The sequence below is a fragment of the Bacillus rossius genome, chromosome 1, assembly GCF_032445375.1.
Source record: "Bacillus rossius redtenbacheri isolate Brsri chromosome 1, Brsri_v3, whole genome shotgun sequence".
NCBI lineage: Eukaryota > Metazoa > Arthropoda > Insecta > Phasmatodea > Bacillidae > Bacillus > Bacillus rossius.
This window is the reverse complement of record NC_086330.1, coordinates 27,025,938-27,050,958: the sequence shown is the minus strand read 5'-3', so window position 1 is coordinate 27,050,958 and position 25,021 is coordinate 27,025,938. Positions and strand designations below refer to the sequence as shown.

Here is a 25,021-nt window from a genome sequence, read left to right as displayed (position 1 = left end):
GTGGCACAACAGCACGGAGACGCAGTCACATGCGAGAACACCACCAGTGAACAACACCCCCTTGCTGGTCCACCACACACCGGCGACCCCCGCATCACCGACCACCTGCGCCAGTGACTGGAGCTCGCACACCGACCACGCGACGCATGCCCCGGGGACGACCGAGGCCAAATGCGCCTGGCTCACCGTGGAGGACCTGGCACAAGCCCTGCTACCCAGCAGAGTGACTCTGCCGAAGTTCACCGGAGCCCCGCATGAGGATCCGAGGGATTTCCTGAGGCTGTGCGAAGCGCGCCTAATCGGGTGCCGGATGCACCAGTCCGAATGGACAGAGCGGGTTAGCGATCATCTATGAGGGACTGCCCGGAGCTGGTGGAGCATGCGGGGCAGATTCGCAATGCCGTGGAGCGAATTTGCGAACGAGTTCAGCCACCGATTCGACACCGGATCGCCCCGTGAAGTGTTCCGCCCACTTCTATGGGATACGGCAGAGGGACGACGAAGCAGTCGAGGCGTTCATAGCCACGAAAATACGACTGTTCCGCCGCATCTCACCCGGCACCGACCTATCCGGGGCCCTGCCCGTCATCACGAGCTTGGTAAGAGACGAGCTGCAACCCTTCCTGCACCGCTACCACGCCGGTGGCGTAGCAGTATACGTGCAGGAAGCATGCGAGACAGAGCGCAACTTTCAGCGGGCCTGCAAGCGCGTCCCCGCTGCGAACGCCCGAGGGAATGACAGCCCACCGGAAGCCCTGCAGAACACGGCACCACGGGACACGCCCCCATACCAGCCCAGAGGACCACGAGCCTTTGAGGCACCGCCATCTTTGCGGGCAGAGCGACCGCCGCAGGACGCCACGGCACGGGAACATGTCCCACTGTGTCGCTTGGGGTGCCCGCGCGGCGAACGTCACTGGCACAGTGAGTGAGTGCCCACAGGGATTCCGGGCGGCGCGATCCACCACACTGCCGCGCCAGGAGGCGCATGTGAGACCACCCCCACCGCTACACACCAGCCCGCCGGCCCCAGGTATAGGGCACCCTCCCCCCGCACCCGCCCACAGCCGCGCGCTCGGAGAGGGACACGCCCTCCCGACCTTGAGACAGCTGGGCCACCTGCTGGATAACTTGTTCCGAATCCCCATGGAGGTCAACGTACGACCGGCCGCCGCGCTCGTCGACACCGGAGCGAGCGACGTCTTCGTGCAGCCCTCGTTCGTGCCCGCAGGCGCGTTACGACCGGGCGGCGGCGAGCTACGCCTGGCCACCACGACGCACACAGGGCGGATGCTGGGATACGCCGAGATCGCGGTGAGTACCAGAGAATCGGACAGTTGTGTATCTGCGGTGGTGGTGCAGGTTTTGCGCGAGGAGGTGGTGCTGGGACTCTCCTGGCTAGCCCAGCAAGACGCAATCTTAGCGCTGGAACCTCCCCGCCTCATCCTGGGGTGGGCGGAGAGATGTGTAGTGTACGACCTAGGACAGACGCCCCTCCACCAGGACACGGTACTGGCCCTAGTGGACGTGCGCATCGACGTCCCCCCCGCTCACCAGGCTGAGGTAAACAAGATCCTGCCCCCCACACATGCCAGCACAGCTGCCGACGGGCTTGAGACTCCTCCCGACGCACACCCGTCCGGAGGACCGGAAACGGACACCAAACATGACCCCCGCGAGGTCCCCGCTACACAGCAGCCCCGACATGGGGGGAAGCCCCCGAGAGCAAGCCCTCCCTGAGGTAAGAGGTATCCGCGGGGACAAAATCACGCCACGCCGGCAGAGAAGGGGCCGACCCTGCCATGCCCGGCACTGGGTAATGAAGGTCGTGGGGAGTGCCCCGAGGGGAGTAGCCCGCGAGAGCACCCCCGACGGGAGCGTCGACCCCCGGCCCACCTGGCCGAGTACGTCCTGGGCAGTCCCGTCACGCTGCCCCACACATCACGTGCCACGGCGCCGCCTCCCGGCGCTAAGGCGCCACGCGCAATGGGATCGCGTGTCGAAGGGTACCGGCTGTGCTAGGGGGTCGTCGTACTGCGGGAGCGGGAACACGGGGCGGAGACGGGCTACAAATTGGGGGGGGGGGGTGGGGGCATTTAACATCGTACCGACCATGGCCGTTAAGCCTGTGCTCCGCACCGCCAGTACCGTATCCCGTTTTCGGAGCGCGCCCCTTGCCCAGCCGGATTGAGTCAGGCGAGCGCCTCGGGCGTGACCCCAATAGACATAATATTTAAAGGTACGGAACCCCGGAGGCTCGAACCCATAATTCAATTAAGGGAAAAGCCATTAGTACGAAATTACTAATTACCCGACATGTAATAAGTGTGAGAAATTTTGTAGCAGGACTGAACCGCGGAACGACTTGTAGAGTGTACCGTGTACCCTCATTGACCCCCGGTGAAACTCCCAAATTAAATGTATTCTCGCCAACTCGTATATCATTTTCCGTAATTCCCCGTCCTCCACATGGCCGAGCGGCCTTCACAGTCAAGGTAGAACCATTATGGTTACATTCAAGCCGTGTACCTGGCGGGGCACGTGGGGGCAGAGTCCCCATGACCCCACACCAACGGCTTGCAGCCCGCTAGCCTGGCACCCCTTCAGACAACAAGAGCATCGCGACGCCCATAGCGCCCGTCAGATACCCCCGGATCTTTCACAGAAGTCGGGTGACGGCAAGACTTTTAACGAATTTCATAGCGAGCCGCGGTCCGCACAGGTGGGCCCGAGCGTCGCAGTTCGAAATTTACGGGATTGGCCGACTCCAATCGAACTCCCCCCCTCAACCTCGACTGGCGTGAGGACTTAATATTAGTGACGGCGCGTCAGAGCGCCCAGTGTCAACCTAGTGTAATATGTGTAGGGAAATATAGTGGTGTAACTGTAACTGCAAGTGTAACTGTCTATTTCAATTAAACTCCGTGCGCGACGTGTATACGACAGTGCAAACCAGACTCGTGTATATTATTTTGTGAACTTCCCCAATCCAGTTAGAGATCAGCCTGCTATGCGGTGTAGGGCCAGTAGTGTATCAGTAACCAGGGATCCCTAACACCACGACCATCGCCGCTATTCCTAGTGGGCCACGGAGGGGCATTCGCACCCACCGACCCACCTCGTGGTTAGCCACAGAGTTAGCCTGGCGCCCTTCCGGACACGTTTTCCGTAAAAAACCAGCCTTCCTGCTAGGAACTACGACAGATCTCGTACACGAGAACCCGGGCGACGGCAACCTATACATGGTGCTGTCATCGGCCTGGCCTGGTTCGCTTTGGGCGTCGTTGACTCGTCCTTATGCACCAGGTTTCCACACACTCGCGGTAATTCAGATCGTGTGAGGGTTGCAGATCTCCTGAACACTGTGATGTGGCGGACTTTGCCGGACGTTAATTTAAAGATTCCTAAAATTAACATGTGAAGTACTGAGACATGGCAGACATTGCCTTATGTTAAGTTAATGATGTCACGTGACGGGCGAGGTGCATAAAAATACTTTAAAGAGTCCTACAATTTATATGTGAGGCACTAAGACATACAAAACTAACACTAATTATATTCAAAAATACAAATGACTAATAATATGCACCGATGGCCCGATATAGATGGGTCCATTAACGAAAACTCGTGGCCCAATTTAAACTGATAAAATTTTTGTAAAATACAAAACTATTCCCACAGCAGCAATATAGGTTTAATTACGCGACTGGCAGTGAGTGTCTGGCCGAGTCGAAGGAGGCTGGCAATGGAAGATATGAAACAGATAAGAAAAGACTTACAACATGCTGCTGATCAGCGTCGGACTGGCCATATAGTCGAGGTGGCACTTGCCAGCCGGGCCCCAGCCTGCGCGGGCCCGCACGGGCCTGGCTTGCGGCAACCATAGAATAGGAGGCCCGCGCAGGCTAGGTCCCAGCTCTTGCGACCTAAATGTAATACTAGATCAGATAGTTCGTTCATACAATTAGAGAGAAATGAAATAGAAAAATTCTAAAAATGGTTTAACCTGAGCAAGGCACCCCCTGAAACTAGTTTTGAATTATTTTTTCTGAACGGCAATAACTTTTGATCGAATCAACTTATTTAGACGTGTATCATTATAGCGTAATGCATTATATTTTACATTGTTTCATAGATATTAAAAAAACTAAATTTAATTTTGACATGTTCTTAAAAACTCGACTGATTCGGTACTGCAGCATTTATAAATAACAATTAACGAACGTAACGTATTTATTCACTCTCATCTCATACTTCTAATGAAACGTAACGCATTACGCAAGTAAAGAATCTTGTGGTTGGGGAATCCCCGACACGCGCTCCTGGCTCCTGGCATCGTATTCCATTGTTTTGTCGGTTCGTATTGCCGTTATCACCGATACTCTAGTTAGTGCAAGTTAATAATACCGTATTACGTTTTTTAAAATTTGTTAATGGTTTTTCATGTTTGGATGTGTGATGTGTGTAGTTTGTTTTAACTCTCCTTAAATTATGTTAAACACTTAATACATAAAAAAACTGAATCGTCCATTACAATGGAAAAGTTAAGTTGCATATTATTTTAATTGCCTTCTGAAAAAAGTTTCTTTGGAGCCTTTGTACATGTCTAATGTTATATACGTATTTCTTACTAAAATTGATATACATAATGGTTTCAGTCACATTCAGCGGCATATAAATACAAATATGGTTCCGAGAAACGGAAAAATAAAAGAAAGATCGAATTACAAACAGCTGCTTCGAATCCAAAGCAATCCAGGCTTTCCTTCACGTCTACATCTCAAGAGCTTGAAGATCCTCAAAATCGGAGCGAAACGCAATACAGATGTTTTTTTTTTTCTAATTTAACAAATATTTTCATATTTGCTAGTTTTACCCGTAGTTACACTTTTTAATTCCTTTTTTATATTCTAAAATCTGTCCAAATTACCTATTTCAAGCCAAAGTTACGTCTTTTTATATATTTTTTCAGTTGTATGAATTTTAAGCTACAGATAGGTACGGAATATTTTAGAGAATGCTCAATTTTTAGAAATCTTAATGTATTATATACAAAAGTCCTGGCTGATTAAATCATTAATGCTCAGCCCAAACCTTCGGACCTATATAGCTGAACTTTTGTAATGAGGCTCCATTTACTCGTATTGTTGTAGTGGAAAAAAGGCGGATTTTTTTTAAATTTCCGAAACCATGCGCCACCGATTTCAATGAATTTTCGTGAATGTGCATAGCTATCAAATATGCATATACAATATTTTATTTTTATAGGACCCTCATCATCATCATCATCATCATCATCATCATCATCATCATCATTATCATCATCAATATTTGTATCGGACGAAAAATTGGATTCAGTTTCGCATGCAAGTACTTCAGAACAGAGCATGGTAGCGGCGGCTGTACCGATACTAATCACACAGGACACAGCATCACAAGAAACAAATGCATGCATTTCTAATCTTAAAGACACAATTACTTCAATTTCTAGCTATATCGGAGCTAGTGCAAATATCGATAGCGTTGCGCTAAAGTCAATTACATTTACAGACGATGATTACAGTGAAATTCAAAAATTTCTGAATTTGCTCCGCCAAGAAAAAATGCTACGACTGCTGAGAAATTAAGTTTCTTATCTATTCATCCTATGCAACCTTCGGGTGATAAAAACTGTTTGCTTTTTGATGGAAATCGGGTTTACTACCGAAAGTTACCAACAGGAACTTTAATTCGACGAGAATCTGTCTCTTATGCTCTTGAATTAAATAAGCTATTTTGTACTGCCTGAATGTGTTTTCCGTCTGACGACACAAAAAAAAAAAAAGGAGGAGGAAGAAGTCCATCTATTGATGGTGTTACTCCGTCCAAAAAATATATTTATGAGCAACTCGTCAAACACAAGGAAAGCCACAGTCATCAGTTAGCCGTGGTCGCCTTGCTTACAGCAAAAAAAAAAAGGGGGGGGGGGGAAATGTGGAACAACATCTCACGCGAAAGAATATGCATGAGATTTCCAATATGCGTCTGGTCCTGAAAATAATAATTGATATAATACTATTTATATCTAAACAAGGTATTGCTTATCGTGGAACAAGTGAGGCCTTCTAATCATTAACGGATATCGCTGACGACAACCAGAAACAGAAGCACGGAAACTTTTTAAATTTAGTTGTCTTGTTGTCGAAGTATGATCCAGTTCTTAAGGCTCACATATTCGAGGCAATTACTAAAAGTAAAAAAAAAAGAAAAGACTCAGGAAAAGGTAAGGGTCGAGGTAGGCTTGTTACCTTTTTGTCAAAAACCACTATAAATAAATTAATAAATATATGTGCACGTCAAGTTAAAAAAGAAATCGTTATAGAAATCCAGGTGGCGAAATCTTTTAGCCTCAATGTGGATTCTTGTCAAGATGTTGGCGTTGTTGACCAGGCTGCAATTTGCGTACGCTATGTTAAGAATGGTATCCCACAAGAACGGATGCTCAGCATGGTCCCTGTCCGGAAATCAACAAGAGAAGATTACAGAGCTCTTGTAAGCAATGAAGTAGTCCAGTTAGGCTTAGATTTACAAGATCGTATTAGCGTGTCATTTGATGGCGCCGGAAATATGGCAGGCAGGTATAATGGTTTTCAAGCAAAACTGAAGGAAGAAGTGCCAAAATTAAATTTCACGCATTGTTATTCATATGTTTTAAACATAGTGCTAGGAGGCGCGACGTCAAGCTGTACTGAAGCAAAGAATTTATTTAGGATCTTGGAATCTACCAGTGTATTCATTCATGAATCATTTAAGCGCACATCTCTATGGGTGGACAAAATTTCAGAATTAACAGCTGGACAAGACATATTGAGACGATTACAGAATATTGTAAAAACGAGATGGTGGCTAAAGACAAAGCCTTGACCACTATTATGGAGAAAACTCGATATGTCGCGTTAATAAACACTTTAAGTGTCATATCTTCGAGCACGGAGTTCGAGCCAAAGGTTTCGTTCCAAGCAAAGGCATTGATGGATTCCTTTTTGAAATTTGAAACTATCCTGACAGCCTTCACATTCAAGAAAATGTTTGACCTATCAACCCCAGTAAGCCATTATCTCCGAATCCCTATATTGGATCATCTTAAAGCTAGGGGATTCAGCAAATGTTTTGATATGAATTTACGAAGATATTTAGATACTTTTGATGATGTTTTCAAAGTTACAAGTTTATTTGCATCCGATGTTCAAGACTTGATGTACGCCGAAAACATTGATCTCGACATACAAACCACGTTACCGTTACGAAGAATTTCTAAAAAAAAAACGAAGAAACATTATGAGTTATGCCAAGATGAAGCAACATTATTGGCTACAGACCCAAATAGATTCCATTCTATTTCTGTCTACAAAGTCATTATTAATACAGCTTTGGTTAAAATAAACGAAAAAATCATCTGCAACGAAGATTTAATGAAAGATGCTGTTTGTTTGGACCCGAAAAACTTCAATAAAATCAACGAAAATGGGATTCATAATGATGCACTAAGTCTCTCGCATCAATTGCAAATGTCGATCGAGAGTTGCTGTCAAAAGAACTGAAATTTTTGCAAATAATTTTAATGAACTGTCCAAAACTCTTTGGAATGAGCACATTTCACCTAGGCAACATAAGCAAGACTCAGATTCACAAAGTGAAGAAGAAGACGACGAAGATGTCTTAGACTTAGACCAAACAGCAAAGGATGCCATGTGTTTTTCCAGAAGTGGTTTTGACGTCTTTCAAAGTTGCATACCATGTGCATGTAAACTTTTATCACAGTATAACATGCATATCAGCACGTACACCACCTTATATGTTGCATATTGTGTAATTCTCACAATTTTATTCACGCAAGTGACTTGTGAGAGACGATTTTCAGCGTTGAAGCTCATTAAAACGAGACTTCGCTCTCTACTGGGGCAAGAACTGTTGGATTAGTTGATTATATTAAACACAGAATCGGATCTAATCAAGCATGACGAGAACAGCAGCTTTTACGATCGAGTCATTAACTGCTTAGCTGAAAGATCTCCTCTTTAAAAAAAAGTTGATTGGCTAGCTTTATTTATTATTTGTTATACTTATTATTTTATTTTATTATTTATTGAGATATCCAACAGCTTATAATTAATATACATGTTTGAATTGTGTTATACATAATACAAAAGCCAATAATAGGACATCATTGCAAAAGTAGCCAAGCACTCAATGGTTGCTATTTTATGTAAGTGTAATTTAAAAACAAAAACAATATTTAAAGGTATGTAGTAGGTAATGTACATGTGTATTAAATACTAGGAAAATAAAATAACCTACTGCCCATTGATGTTAGAGGAGGTCCTATATAATTAATATCAGTCTCTTGTGTCAAACAATTTTCAAAGAACGCCTTTCTTAAATGTGTGTTTAATATAATTAATAATTATTGGAATATCTATCAGGTTACTATACTTTGACCTTGAACTGAGCTCGAGTTATAAGAAACTTGCCTATTAAGGGAGGTCCTTTTATACTGGTAGTGGGTAATTTGATGTGCTATTGTCCGTACCTAATAATTTATTACATCGTTGATAATTAAATTGACGTCGTCCGACCGACGACCATCCCTAAGCCCGACCTGCAACCGCCAGTATACTCTCCCGCTAACGGAACACACCCCTGGCCGTGGCCCACCCGAGTCGAGCGAGCCACCGAGCCGAACGGCCAAACCAGACATTATTATTATAAAGCACACTAAATCCGAGTGGACTAGAGACGAACCACACCCATTACCCCTCAAACAATTAATTACGAATTTTGCGACCTTAAAGTCTCTTCCAGACGCAGTCATTTAGTTTTTAACGTAATGAGGTCAAGCTTGGCGCGGCAGGGGCCGACGCGCCACCGGACGCCATGCCAGTTCCGCAGTTCTACTCGACTCGCGGACCGGGACGGACCGACGTCCCACGGAGAGACCACAACCATTGTCTTCATCGCAAGTAACGTCCGGTAAATATAGTCATTTAGCATAAACCAAACCTTTTTCTATTCACCTCTCCGTGCGTGCCCGGTCCGTTTTTTACGGTTCAGGACCTAATCCGACCGCGTAAACGTAAAGACGCCCCGCACCACACCTGGTGCGCAGGGTCGTTCTTCAGCATACGGCACGGGCCGTCTCCCGCGAACCACAGAACTTTCTTAAGGCCACGCGCCTTCGCGCGGACCACAAACCCGCAAGGGAAACTTCGCCAAGTTTAGTGGCGGTGCATGTACCACCCAGTGGGCACGGCACCCGCGTAGAAACAATCGCTTACGGGACTGGCCGACTCCAGTCACCCACAAACTCTGTGTGCCACGTCAATTGTGCGCGCCTAATTTTCATTAAGTGTACTTTGTTAACGTAACTTTGCGCCACGTCATTTGTGCGCGCCTTATTTTCATTAAGTGTACTTTGTTAACGTAACTTTGCGCCACGTCATCTGTGCGCGCCTAATTTTCATTAAGTGTACTTTGTCAACGTAACTTTGCGCCACGTCATCTGTGCGCGCCTAATTTTCATTAAGTGTACTTTGTCAACGTAACTTTGCGCCACGTCATCTGTGCGCGCCTAACTTTCATTAAGTGTACTTTGTCAACGTAACTTTGCGCCACGTCATCTGTGCGCGCCTAACTTTCATTAAGTGTACTTTGTCAACGTAACTTTGCGCCACGTCATCTGTGCGCGCCTAATTTTCATTAAGTGTACTTTGTTAATGTAACTTTGCGCCACGTCATCTGTGCGCGCCTCTCTTGCATCAAGTGTACTTGGCCTGCATACTGTTACCCGAGAAACCAGTGCCACGAAACATTGAACATGTACCGGCCTGCACCCCGCAACGGACAAGTAGCCCTCAGGGGCATGTCTGTACTCAGTAATTGTATGGTGTGACGTCAATCCCTTGAATAAAGGCACGTCGCTACTACGGCAATCCCACGCATTCTTCTTTAACGTAAATTCCCAGGCAAGACCGCCGACGGTTCTAGCGGACCACGCTGGGGCAACGAACCACGAACCCTCATTGGTTAGACACCGAGCTAGCCTGGCGCCCTCCCGGAACATAAAACGTTAGTCAGACCAGCCACCCCGCTAGAACTCGCGCCCGGACTCGAACACGAGACCGCGGACGACGGCAAAATTTTATATTTTATCTCAATTTGTGTATCTCAGTATTTTCCGATAGTATCCCATCTACCATCGTCTAGTCTCGGGCCCCGGGCTTGTGGTCAGCCACCCGGGCCCTTCCGGCCCAGTCCGACCCTGCTGCTGATCGGTAATGTCGGGAAGGTTACAGGTCCATGGTGTGCGGGCGTGACTAGCCTCGGCGCTGAGTGGAGGGTGAGTGCTCTGTCCACCATGAAGCGCGTGCCACCCGGGGTCACTTTCGTGCGTGAAGTGCATAAAGCATGGGAAGCAAATTAGGCCAAGAGTGAGATGTATTCGCACAGTGAAAAAAACTTTAATTATTGATTATAAATTAAAATATCATTATTACATTATTTTAAAACACATCGAAAATTACATACAAGCAGAAGGATACAGCCATACTCGGCGGAGTGATATAGAAGTTGAGGTGGATAGTCGCGCGGGTGGCTATGGACACATCGGTGGCGCGGGCCATTCGAGACACTACACTACACTGCACGCACGGGCATGTTCGTCACACATGCACTGGCTGAGTAATCGATGAGGCATAATGACCTGTGTGACCAGAGTGAGCACAGACAGACAGCGTCAAAAAATTTTCTGTATTAAATCATGAATATGTCACATGTGGCTTGAATACATAGAAAACATTGGGTCCACTATCTCAGGCACAAGTCGATAGTCGATGTGTCGCCTTGCATATGGTGAGCTCTAGCACAGTTGTCACTCATGGTCACTGTATGCACTCGGCGAGATGTCGACGGAACATAACGGTTTGTACGAGTAAAGGGAGAACCAACGACTATCATCTACAAGATCTGCAAGAGCATCTAATAGATTTTACTACTTATGTATTATTGAAAAATATTTATAGCAATTTCACATTTATTTTCATATGATTATTGCTTTAGGAAAAATAACTATATTACAGAAATGATTATGTTGTTTAGGATAATGGATATTTGACAAGGGTGTGTTCAACAGCAGATTTGAGTAGCAATAGGGCTGGACCTTGGATTCCATTTGTACACAAGAACGTTCAAAATACTTATCACAACAAATAAGCTTATATATAAAAATGACGTAATTTATATTTTCTGGCACTGCGTTTCACCGGAAACAAGTTGTTCCAACTACGTCCAAATCACAATCATATTCGCACAGTGCTTTTTATGCTCTCTGGGGGTCAAAATCATCTGCAGTCTCTCACTTCTGGTAACTCAGTCTAATTTACATTCACTCTATGGAATTCGTTGTTTTGTGTCGACGTAGTGTACACTTCGCCGATACTTAACCAAAAAGCTTGCAATGGCTAATGAATTATTGAGTTCGTTAGTGTATAAGTATTTAGAAAGCGTGGATGGAAAAATTGCCGGAGAGTTTAAAGCACGCACTAAAGCAGTAAGTAGTTAATGGTTTTCTTCTCATTGCTCTGTATTGACGTACGTGTAACGCTTGACTAAGCGTGGGTTTTTCCACGTGGTTAGTAATTGTTGCCGGTTTGCTCGACGTTTAAAAATTATTTACATCATTTTGGTCATTGTTTAAAGTTGCGCCTTATTCGAAATAAATGGCAGTTCAGAATCCAGTGGAAATCGATAATAAGGTTTTTGAGACGTATCAACCAATATTAGTAGTACTAAAAAACGTAACTTTCGAAGTAAATTTTATTAAGTTTTTTTTGTGGTAAATATCTTACGTCACTACTTTACCGCAAAGTAAAAATAACATTTTGAAAATACCATTTCCCAACTCTAGAGACGTTCTTGTAATTTTAACAATTACTTCAATTGTTGGTAATTTTCTAGAGTAGGTGTCCTGAAAATTAACCTTAAATTCTGGGAATGGTATTTTTGTGCGCAGCTCATTATATGCGAGATTCTGTGAAAAACATTGCGATATTTCAAGTAGTTTAAAGTTTTGATCAGTAGGTTAGGTTATGTTAACTTTATTCAAAATATATGAAATTGTTAGTTGGACTTGCTACATTTAAAACACTGAAAAATGCTAATAATGGTTGGTTGACTTGACATGAAATATTCACTTGTAATTGGGTTTCCACCTGGTAGCAAGGGTTCCTCCCTTTTATTTACTCTCACCCTCCCTTCAGACTTCCTCTTAAGTCCTTTGCATCACTCACTTCCAATATTTCTCCCTCAAGATCATTCCACTACCTGTCCTCACCAGGAATGAGTGTCTCTCCTGCCTTTCTCACATCTCTATAACCCCACATCTCTCCACACCATAGTTCCCCGCAGTTCCCTGCTTTCCCCTGCCCCCTTTTTATCCTTTTAACATCCTTTTAAACCTTTCTACCCATGGGATTATTCCATAACAATACTTATGACGTCACCAAAATGGTATTGTATGTCATTACCACCCCTACATTCTTTCGGGACAAGCGTGGGAATATGGGGGTTTTGGGTGTGGAACTGTCAACACACATTTTCTTGCATGTCATGTTTATAATAATTTAATTTTCCGGTATCGGAAACTAGAATATGGTTCCCCATTCTCTATTCTATTTTGCGGTACCAATATTTTATTTTCATAGAAATATTATTTGCAGATGTTAAAGTTTGACACAGTATCGTGAAACATACTACTGTGTTATATTTATTACAAATCTTTATGATTCTGAAACATGAATGTTGCCGTAAATGTTGTTATTTAAGAGGAGTAAAATACCGGTATTGTAAAATAGAATAGTTCAGGTACTTAAGGCTTTATTCTACTATATGATACCATTAAAATATTAAACTTCTCATTTTCAAAAATTTAAATACCGGTATCTGGAACTAGAATAGACCAGATGGGTCTATATTCTAGTTCACGATACCCACAAAATATTATTTTGAAACATCTCATTTTCAGCAGCAAATTATTAATTACTGGTAAAGCCTAATACAATACACTGGGTGGGACTTTATTCTACTTCATGATATGTAGAAAATATTATTTTGAAACATCTTATCATCAAAAATATTAATGCAGGTACTGTAAAATAGAATACACCTGGTGGTACTGTATTTTACTTCACGATACTATACAATATTTTTTCAAAAGAACACAATTTCGCCTATTTAAAAACTGATATTTTGAAATTCTTTTTCTCAATACCATGAATATATTACTCTTAAACATATCATAATTAAAACCATAAAATAACGGATGTCGCACATTCCCCGTAAGTTAAGATTTATTTCCCAAGATACCTTGAACATTGAACACTTGATACCTACGTCCCTAATTTTATCCTGACAAGACCGTTTACCAATTACTTCTGCTTGTAGAGGTTAAGACTTGATAACTTACATTGCAACACCTGTGAATTCTCGCAAAACCCCCCCCCCCCCCCCCCCCTCCACTCCATTAATTTTTACCTGTGTTAGTTTTTTTTCTTCTTTGAACAATTGTGGAGTAAAATATGTAGACTCAACTTCATCAATCTACCTACATTAAAAGTACTGCATTTCTTCCGTATCACATATACAATTTTATCCGTTGTTCCTGATTGCTTTATTCTGTAAATACTATATATATATGTACTACACTACAGTTGGTTGAAAGATCCTGCAAAAAAGAATTATAATTTCTTTGCCATTAAAATAATACGTACAAACTTCAATAAAAAAAAATTTCTTTTCAACTTATGATCATAATTTTTTGTTACATGATCTTTTGATGTAATGAATTAAAACAGCAAGCATCAGGTACCACGGGATAAGTATTTACAGGATCATGCCATCAGGATCATCCCACCGTGATAAATAATTACATGAAACACAATGTTAAATATTCAACACTCACCCAAAACTCCGCACAGGTAAACTACAAAAATGTGCAACTCTGTGAATCCATATGTTATTATAACAACCACACATCAACATTGCCACCGTCAGTTCTACCAACACACAAAATCGTACACTTGTTTCCAATCTCATTTTGCTACATCTATGTCATACATTTCCCATACATCCCTGTATTGGATAATAGAATAAATATAACCCCTACCCTCTTCTCCTGTAACATTTCCCACCCCAGTGAGCATACACAGAATTTCTTTCTTTTTTTTGGGGGGGCGGGAGGGGGGCGGGGCATTTTTCCTTTATTTTGATTTTAATAATCTTTCCTGTTAAGAAGAATGATAGATTTTTTATAATTTGGTGGCGGAGATGTATCCCCTCCCCCATCCACCCTCTGTACACCCTTGTAACCCAGTTGCCTCTGTTTCTCTTTCTCTTTCCAGCAATAAGCTTCCTTTGATACATTTCCTCTTTCGCGTGAACCTACCCACTGTTGTCCTACTAACATTTAATACCACCTCGTCCTCCACTGTTCAGTGTTCTAGACTGAAGATTTTATAGCAAGAGTATTTTCCTTGTATATTGGTCTAGTAGCACCATTTTCTACACAGACAATAATGTTTACAAAATTGTCTATGCCATAAAAAAGTACACAGTTGTACCAACTGCATAAATCATGAATATGCTCCAAAGTTGCACTTATTATGAGTTTTATTAAGATTATATTTTTTGGCTGTAGTGTACAAAATGTTCCTAAAATTGTTTTTTTTTTTTTTTGCACTAAAATGAACGTTCCTTAATTTTTCCTATACGTAGTAAACAACTTGAATTTCATTCACACTAACATTAAATACAGTGTTTAACATGGTGCAAATGATAATGGAATAACACAATACAGCCTTAACAGAATCACCAGACTGTTCAAATTTTATCCAGCATGGTTTAAACCTTGGTGTGATGCATTCAGTTAGTTTCTCCAATACAATCCATTTGTAAAGTGGCTTGTGAAATTATCATTTTATATATTTTGCTTTGTGGTAAACATAATCTGTGGAAAGCATATAAGATGTCTAATTTAACTGACTGTTATTTCAGTTGATTTGTTAGGCACTTATGGAGAGTTACTTGACAGGTGGTAGAATTTCTCAGGGTTACGTACCTGATGTTTTTTTTTTCTAGAAAAAATTGCCCAAGACTTCTGTGAGTTTGGAACAAATAATTGGAGATTATGCCAAAAAGTCCCCAACAAAGCTTGGGGTTTCAGTTAATCCAGGTAAGAAGGAATTTTTTAACTAATTTTTTATATTCATGTATCTTGGTATGCTGCAAATGATGTGCATGCCTCCTGGTATTCTTAGTCCATCCTGCTTTAGACATCAAATAGTTTCATATCTCAGTATCACCTAAGGTTTCTCTTCATTGCCATTATTTAAGGTTCCGTCTCACACGCCGATTTTATTTCCTTAGTATTATCATTGAATATATATAATGTATAGAAGTCGCGAGCCCAGGTTAAATTTTCTGTCCGATTTCTCAGAAGAATTGTTGTAGTTCCAAGCTCCGCCGCTGCGATCGCTTTCATCGCTGGGTATCGGCCGTATACGCCCCTGGTGGTATTTGGCAGAACTTGGTTAACCAGCCCAGTCGTGACATCATCCTTCACCTCCCCCCCCCCCCCCCAGACCCCCTTCGAAAATCCAAGACCAACGATTAAAATTACCCGGCAGGTCTTATCAGCATCGTTAGGCGACCTTGAAGAGGAGCTTCCTTTACCGTCGTTTGAGAATGATGAAATCCCAAAAGAAGCTAGCCACGGAAATCACTGAATGATGGGATTCTGTACCCGAGTGAAGTGAAAATTAGCTATTAAAACTTTGTATTGGGCCAATAGTCAGTGTTCCGTTCAAAATATGGTTTTATTTTAAAAGTAAAATACTTATTTAACTATATTTTGCGTTCGTACAAATTTACTTTTAGATATTGGCAAGGAAAATCAACATACCTTAAAAAACCTTCTTGTATTCAACGTTATCTATTAAGTAGTAAAAGGGGCAGATATTATTTAAAAAAATAAAAAAAATGGAACCCACTAAATCAGTATTGGCAAGATATATATAAATTCAATAATAAAATACGCATATTAAAATTTTTTGTATTTAACTTTTTTCGGTAATAAAAATTCAGGATGATTTTGGTTTAATTGGTTTACGTATATTGCTATATTTTCTAAATCACGTAGAAAAGGGAAAAGAGTACATCAGTGAAAATTCAAAAATTTAGTTTAAGTAATACTAGCCATACAAAAAAATCAATATGCGAGATAAGAAATTTGGTAACTGCTCTACATTTCAAATAAAAATGCATTGGTTTCATGAATACTGAAATGTATGCGTAATAAGGCATGAGATAGAAAATAAGGTAGGTACTTAATTTTAAATAAAAGTTAAAATTGGCTTACGCTAAACCAATTAAAAATAAGTCGTAAAAATATTTTTATTTATTAAATATGTTCTATACTTGACAGTTCTTTGTGTATAATTCTTCAAAAATCTTTGGAATTTAATACATACTTTTCTTAAAATGGTAGAATATCAGCAATACCCGGAAATTACGTGAGCAAAGCCACGGGTTATTAGATATACTTATACTATAAAATAAAAACAACTATACATTTGTAGTTCACGAATGTGATATTTTGTTTATTGCTTCACAACATTCATTTGCCAGTCTCAAATTTCATCGTACCACTTGTCAGAAATGTCACCAAAAATGAGAGATAGATTTTTTTTTTGACGATTTTCAATTACGAGGAAACCTTTCGCAAGATTGTTTTCTTCGCAGTAGTCACTGGGACACCATTAATTTAAATCCACTAAGATAATAAAATTGTGTGTATAATGATTTGTTTTTGTATATTTATATAACTTCCCAACCAATTTTTAATGATTTTCATGTGAATAAAAACTTGTAAAGCAATTTAATTAACTGTGTCATAATTCTTCTGATTAGATGGAAATACAAACTTTTCATCCGTAATATACGATGATAAAATATATTTATTATTGCAAAATAATATTCACTGTTCAAATGCAAATTTAAATAGATTATTCATACATGTTTCCTGCTAATTAATGGTTTAACATAATAATTTTTAGTATAAAATCCTTTTTCTCTAGTGTTAAAATGGGTTGCTAAAATGAGGAATTATAAATATATCACTTACTAAGTCTGTGCACAGATTTACACAAAACAGCAATGTAGATAATCTTTTTTGGTAGTTTCTAATTTTCTGCCCTGAATAACATGAATTTGGTTGAATTCATACCAAAGAGAATTTTTTGAACAACTTAAATTGATGTCATAAATAAATATTTATTTTATATTAAAAATCCACAAACTGTTTTTAAAATATAATATTTATCACGCCAGATGGAATAATAAACAAAAAATAGCTCTTATATGTTGTCTGTGTTTAAATAATTGTATTATATTTCATGGAAATAATATTTACCTTTCGGTTATTAAAAGAAAATATATTTGTATTCAAAATACTTGCGCATCGATTTTACGAGCATAACTTGTGTATCTAACCTCAAAGCAAGGAATATAAAGAGTGGCAACTCAATGCTATAACAAAAACTCTTATTTTCTTTGGAGATCCGGGAAATGTGCGTTATTTATAAGCAACTTAACATAGTAAATCGTTAACTTTTCAGATCTATGTTGGCAAAATTGATTTTTTTTAGTGGTCATTCGTTACTGGGAATATTCACCATATAACGTTTAAGATTATTTATTTTGAATTACGAAACAACCAAAACATTATGTAAAAATGCTTCATCTTATGTTAAAAAAAATATAAACTGCATAGCCACAAAGTATGACATCATACCATTAGTTTCAGTTACTAATAACATTACGTGCACGCGTTTGAACAGTCATCGCAGCCATAGTTGTTTCATAGCTACCAAAATCATTAAACGTTGTCAAGAATTATTCCAAATATGTTTTGCCATTTGACTCAATGCACCACTCCGTTAACACAACATTTTATAAATTTTGAACTACGAATGTCAGTATTTTTTTTACGTTATTACGTTTAAGAAATTTCTGTAGTTTTCTTATAATTAAAACTTAAATTTTGATGTTGGCATCTTTTAACCGCACTTTTTTTTTTTCGGTGGCCGTACTCCTCCAATTCAGTTGCGCCCGCCCGTATCTAAGCGCTCGGATTTCAACAAAAGGCACCGCCTCTCGATAGAGTGAGACAGAGAATTACGCGCACGACCTTGAAAAAAGCGACGCTACAGCGCTCTGGCGTGGAAGCTGGTAACTACGAGTACCCTCTTGTGGAAAGAAGAGCTGTCTAGCGGCGGAGCTAACAACTACCACAGTTTTGGATCCGAAAATTGGAATAATAAATCCTATCCCCTCGCGACTTCTATAAGTTATATATATTCAATGGTATTATTATCTTAATGATTTTCCTGTAAATTTACTAAACATTATTTTTGGTCAAGTGATAATATTAAAATTTGCGTATTGCTATTTGACAATCTTCCGTAGGTAAATAACTGTTAAAGAAATTAAAGACAAATATGAAGTGCTAGAGAGCTATAACTTGGTAATAAATTAGCAGAGAAATTTGTTTTTATTGCTTGGGTGTTAAAACATTTATCACACTTAATTTTTAGGAAATGTTTAATGTGCATGCCTTTTAGAGAAACAGATGAAAAAGTTAGTTTACTGGTTAAATTAATCATTATTTTTTCATTCATTGCACTTGTAAAGTGTGCCCTCTGCCCTTAAAATACTATAGGTATTTACTTAATGATGCTAGTGGTATGTCCTTGAAAAGGAATGCTCCATCTGTATTATCACAAGGATCCTTGGAACTACTCCAAAGATTAACAAAAATAGCTTAAAGTAGGCCTTTTACTAGGAACCTTTAGTCCTTTAAGATCCCCATACACACTCAGAAACCCAATCGCAAATGTAACAAACAATCAATCAATCTAAAGAATAAACTGAATTATTAACTTAACTGAGTGTATGTAGGCTTTGTAGATCTAGCTCAGTTTTTATTCAGTTCCTGCCATTTTTTTCCATCAGTTGTATCAGTTCTCCAAAAAAATGAGACTTGCAGACTTAATTTTTTTGCCTCTTCACAATCAGCATGTGTCTCAATTATGTTTACACAAGTATGTCGTAAGAGGTAGCCTTTTTAAACGTATTCCCAATCCCACAGCTTAGGCAGGGATCCGTGTGGTTGTAAAAATGCAAGGAGTCTCTCCATTTTTGATGCTGCCATCAGGAAATTAGTCACACAACTGACGGAACTGAAAGATTATCAGAGTGAACTGTAAGTTGACTGGAGAGGACCGAGGTCCCAGGACTCTGGTTAAATACCGGAGGTTTGGCTGGACAGAACACTGTTACCTACTTCAGTTATCGTGCAGACATTTCACGCATGGAAAACTGGCATTTATGACGCCCTTTATGCATGTTCATTTTTGAAGCAACCAGTTACAATGATCAATCTTTAATCTGGTTTTATATATTTTGTATTGTGGCACTAATCGAGTCTCACATTCAGATTTTTTTTACCTTTGCTCGCAAATCACATTTTTGTGTTGCTCAAGTGTGTAGCATGCTCAGAGTGTTTCTTAATTGTCAGTTTCCATTTCAGTTGGTTTTTCCTTTTTTTTTTCAGGCTGCATTTTAACATTACACAGGCACATTTCAGTAGCAATTTTTTGAAGACCAACACTTATTTGTATTTTTTGTTTCTCTAGAGCATTTCATTACAACTTGTTTTAATACAGTTCTACCTTATATTAATTTTTCTTTGGTGTTCTTGATAAAACTAGGTCTCTGTTGATGTTTGATAATCCAGCACAATAGTTAATCCAGAATGACTGACTTCCTGAATGTGCTGTATAGAATGCTTTCTCTACGGAGGAAAATCTGGAAGATTTCCGTTGAGTGGAAGGGGGTTTGGCTGCGAGAATACATTTATCATTCCGGTTTTTTCACAGTTACAGTTTTGCGAGTGTAAACAAGTACTTCCCTACAAACCCCCCCCCCCCTCCCTCCTTTTTCATTTTCCGTTGAGGGGCTTTTTAAATCCAAAGGGGATACAGCCTCCCATGGCCCTCTCCCCCGTTTTTCCGAATTCACTCTATAGAATTATTGAGTTTATACAGACTGTAAAATATTCAATTTTACATTTATCACACATGTTCAAATTAAATATATATATATTTTTTAAATTTATCTTTAGTTTTCAGTTGAGTACGTAGTAATATAAATAATATTTAGCACTGTATTTTGCCTTGGTCATAACTTTAAAATTTCGGACTGGACTAACTACATACTTTAATCACTGTGCAATCAACAGCAACAGGCAATAAAGGAGATTCTGACAGTAGTAGCTCTTCAGAGGACTCTGACGATGCTTCGAACTCCAAGCTAAACTTAACGTCTAAGAACGCAGCAGCAGTACAAAATGGGACAGTGAAAAATAAACAAGGAGCCATCGTCATCGCCGGGAAAAAGAAGGCTGACTCCAGTTCAAGCGACAGTGAAAGTGATGATGGTATGTGTTCAAGCAGCATATAGACTATTTTAGCTGCTTTTTAATGCTTCTCAGTCTACAGGATACATTTTTAATAGATTTATTTCATGAATATAACTATTATGTCTGACAGTGAGCAAGTGATAAAATATTTAACGGATACTTTAACACCATCAAAGAAGAGAAATGATTAAAATCTGAACATATTGCTAATATAGCTGTGTAGCTCTGTAGTAAACAACTACTAATAGCTGCCTAAACCAAAAATAAAAATTCAATACAAAAATTTGAATACTGTTTTTTTTTTTTTGGGTTGTATTACAATGCTATGTCTTATTCTGGTACATAATATATTAGTGCTTTAAAGTTATATATGTGTCATTATTTGATTCTTGATTCAGTAGCATAGTTACTAGCACTTTTCATGTTTGATACTTTTACTGATCATGTCAAATGTCTTGACAGACAATTGAACTTCTTTTTTTTTGTAAAAACAATTTTTTTTTTAAATTTTTGTAGCTGTTCCAAAAAAGTCTGTCGTGGTACAGAAGCCCCTGGCAGCAGCTGCTATTAAAGCAGCAGCCACTCCTAAACCCAAAGCAGCAGCTGCTGCCCCCAAATCAGCAGCCACCGTGAAAGCACCAGCCAAGCAGTCATCGAGCGATGATTCTTCGTCAGAAGAGTCGGAGGAGGAAACTGCACCTAAGGCAAAGCCTCAACCGGCGGCAGTGGTTGCTGCTAAACCAGCAACCTCAACAAAAAAACAAGAATCTTCTAGTTCGTTGAGCGACAGTGAAAGTGAAGATGGTATGTAACATCATTGTTTGGTTAGTTTTGTTTATTGATTTTGGCAAATTTTTGTTTGGCTGACTCAAATTGAGGTCATGTCTGATTTCTTCCCAAAACTCTCCATTTTGAGTGGTGTTGCCATCCATTGACTAGAGACAAGATTTTAGGGTTTTATTTTTAGGCTTTTTCATTTTTAAACCAGGACATTTTGGTGCTTTTATTTTTTACTAGCAAATGCCTAGCATACGTTGCAATGCCTCAAATCAATTTTTGTTTATAATTTGTTTGGTGTAGGTACAAATATACTAAGTACATCTCTCTATGCCTCTATATACACATACACCTTTCTCTGTTTTTATCTTTATTTATATGCTATATCTCTAACTATATCTCCCTCTATATCTCTAACTATATCTTCCTCTATATCTCTACCTCTGTCTTCTATATACATATATCTTTATATGTCACTACAGTAATGAAATTGTTAACAATCTATGTTTTTACCTATCTATATTTTTATCTTTCTGTTTACTTGTCACAGGTGTGAGGTACGTATATAAAAACATGTGTGCATTTAAATATGTACAATGTTGTTTCAAAATGTCAAAGGTATCGGTGAATAACGTTCGGAGATTAAAATTTTTAAATGAACAAACATTATGATTTTTATTTATATAGATTAATTATATTTATTCATAAACTTAGCATATTATTCAACAAATATATAATATTCAAAAGTTTCATGATACTCACCAAAACTCTTTGCTTTGTACTGATAATCAATGTACTTTTACAATATAATAATTAAAAATAAGCATGTATAATTACTCAGAACATTAAAAATAAATTAAGTCTTTGTGTGATTGTAAATTTTATCAGCACCGTTATGTAAAAATTGGTAACTAATAACAGTTGAAAGATCAAAAAAATAAAAATAAAAATTCCAAGCTGTTTAGTTCATACATTTTTGTATAAACTACATGATTTATGAATTACATTCTGTGTGTTTTCTATATTTAAACATCTTGTTTTTTAAATTTTTTTGATCAAAAATACTGATAAGATTTTAGTGGCATTTCAGTACTTAATGTTGTCTTAACTTGCATTTCAGTGTTATCGTGCATTCACATGCTTTTATGTTTCTTTGTAATTCACCATAGAATCTAGTCTCTATGACCTAGTTGTCAGAGAGATGTGAAAGATCATACAAAAGAAAGAAATTTTGACTTCCCTCTCTGGCTTTTAAATGTATATATCTTTATATAGTTTAGATGAACCGTGGGTTGTTAAGTCTCAGTCTAGGTATTCTACTATCAATAACAGCTTGTCTGAGTTTGCATTCCTGTTTAAGAAATGGGTATATGGACATGTAAGTAATATAATTATATATATTGTTTGCACAATTGTTACAACTAATGAATTCGTACTGTAACACTCTGTTTGGAATTTTCTGGAAGGGACTTAATTTTAAGCTTAATGACCGGGAACAACTTCTTGAAAGGTTTAAATTACATTCTGTTTAGAGGATATTTAAACTTTTTAGAGGGGAAGTCTTCAAGGTTTGAAACTATGTACACATTAGAGAATGTAATTTCAATTATTTTGACTCTACTCATACATAATTTGGTGCCACAGGGAAGTAATCTGTCCTCTCAGCAGGTTTAATCTGTCGTTTTTTCGGAACAAAACTTTCAATATTTGATAGCTTGGTCTTGAAGTGTGATGGAAAGAACAAATACTGTTACTGACAGTACAGAACTGATAAATTTGATGGAAAGCGTTAAGAAAATTGCAATTGTATTCAGATGCCGCAAAGACGCAGGCAGCCTCACAGAAGATTTTGGCAGCGGTAGGAGCTAAGAAAAGTGCACCACCTGTAAAAGCAGCCAAACAGTCGTCGTCCGATGACAGTTCATCCGAAGAGGAAGAAGAGCAAGCTGTGAAAACCCCAGTGCCTGCAGCAAAGAGAGCAGTGGTACCTGCGAAGACCACTCTGTCTGCAAAGAAGCAGGACTCATCCAGTGATTCGTCAAGCGATAGTGATGAAGGTAATTAGAAAAAAAAGTACTGTGTGTGTTGTAATATTTATTGTGTTGTATTTTAAGATTAGTAGTAGACATTTTGTACACATTTAACACATGAGTAAAATGAACAAGTTATGCAAGTGTCATTAGTAGATTGGTGCAAGTACTATTATTCTTCAACTAAAATTAATTAATAACAATAGAGAAACCTTGTGAACTAAAACGAAAAATTAATTATTCATTAAGGTTCATCTCCATGAAAAAAGTTTTCAGAAATGCAAAAATTATTTATTTCTAGTTGGAATATAAAATAAAAAATTCAAATAATTTTTGATTTGGATAAAGATATTAAACCGTATCAAAAATGAGGTTAACTGGTTAAATAAACTTTATAAAACAAAAAACCATTAAGTTTATGATTATTAAAATCTTATAAGAATTAAAACATATATTCAATATAAATAACTGTGGTTGCTGGTGGTAGAGCAATTGTGACTATCGATTCATATGATGTTGCAACTATCGTGTTATCTTCTTTCAATGGCCATTGCAAAGGAGTGCCAGTGTTTTTGTGTTGTAGTCCATGGTATTTGTTGCTTATTTTTTCACACTACTGGTACATGTAATGAAACAAAGTCAAATAATAGTTTTCAAGTTTTAAATGTCACATGTTTTAATTCGTCCACACAATGTTTCTGCTACTGTTTTGTGAGACAGTAGTGAAATAACTTTAAAACTATGTCAAACATTTGTAACAAATGAATATTTGTTATTTCAAAGTGTAAGTACAGTAGAACCCTGTTATAATGTTCCTGCTTATAATGTTTTCCTTCAAATAACATAATATTTTTTTAAGTCCTGACATTCCCCACTTAAGGACAATGTATTTATTTCTTGCATATAATGTTTCACGAGTGGGACATTTCCTGCTTATAATTTTTGCTTTATAAAATTCACTAAGTGTAAAAAAATAGTGTTTTACATCTCTAACAATCAAAAGATTTAATCCCAGCTGTGAAGTTTAACTTATTAAAAGGTGCACGTTACACTTGACATCCTTTTTGTTTACTATCACTGTTATACCATAGCTAGATGTAGATTGTTCAAATATAATTGTTTGCAAAAACAAAATGTAAGTATGCCAGAACACTAGTGCTACAGATTAGTGCTGGCTAACGTTGTGTGTTAGATGCATGGAAGGTACATAATGATTGTAATTGGCAACCTTGTCATGAAAAATAATCCTTCCGTTCCTTGCCATTCTAGTGTGTTTTTAGATGTACGTACGTAGTCCTATGATATTTCTGTTTGCCAACTATTCCAAAATGGCCAAAAAAATTGTCTTCTATTGCTGATTATGAATTCAACTTAATTCATTCATCAGTTGGAATCCCAAAATTACACTTTATCATGGGGCAAAGGAACTGGAAATAGGCATTCCCACTCTAAAGGTCATCGTCATGAATTGAGAGAGAATTTTACAGAAATGTGACAGTGTGTCTTCAAAGACTAATAAATTAGTGATGCTGGAAGTATGACGAGGTTGAAAACTTGTTAGCTTGGTTAACTAAATTTTAGCATCAAGTTTACCCATCAGTGGTTTTAACATTAAGTTGGTTCATGTGCATATCTCGACAGTTTC

The 25,021-nt window shown here is 39.1% G+C and overlaps 1 protein-coding gene across 2 annotated transcripts in view; it reads left to right on the top strand.

Moving 5' to 3' along the window:
* Positions 1-11,405: 11,405 nt before the first annotated feature.
* Positions 11,406-25,021, top strand: part of LOC134533419 (nucleolar and coiled-body phosphoprotein 1) — a 70,931-nt gene continuing 57,315 nt past the window's right edge. The window contains exons 1-5 of one of the 2 annotated variants that reach the window (XM_063370944.1): positions 11,416-11,584; positions 15,169-15,262; positions 20,390-20,587; positions 21,086-21,373; positions 23,161-23,403. In XM_063370944.1, coding sequence (XP_063227014.1) covers positions 11,492-11,584; positions 15,169-15,262; positions 20,390-20,587; positions 21,086-21,373; positions 23,161-23,403 — 916 coding nt within the window. In that variant the 5' untranslated portion in view covers positions 11,416-11,491. Of the gene's footprint in view, positions 11,585-15,168; positions 15,263-20,389; positions 20,588-21,085; positions 21,374-23,160; positions 23,404-25,021 lie in introns of both variants that reach the window. The other variant, XM_063370952.1, reaches the window with a different exon arrangement.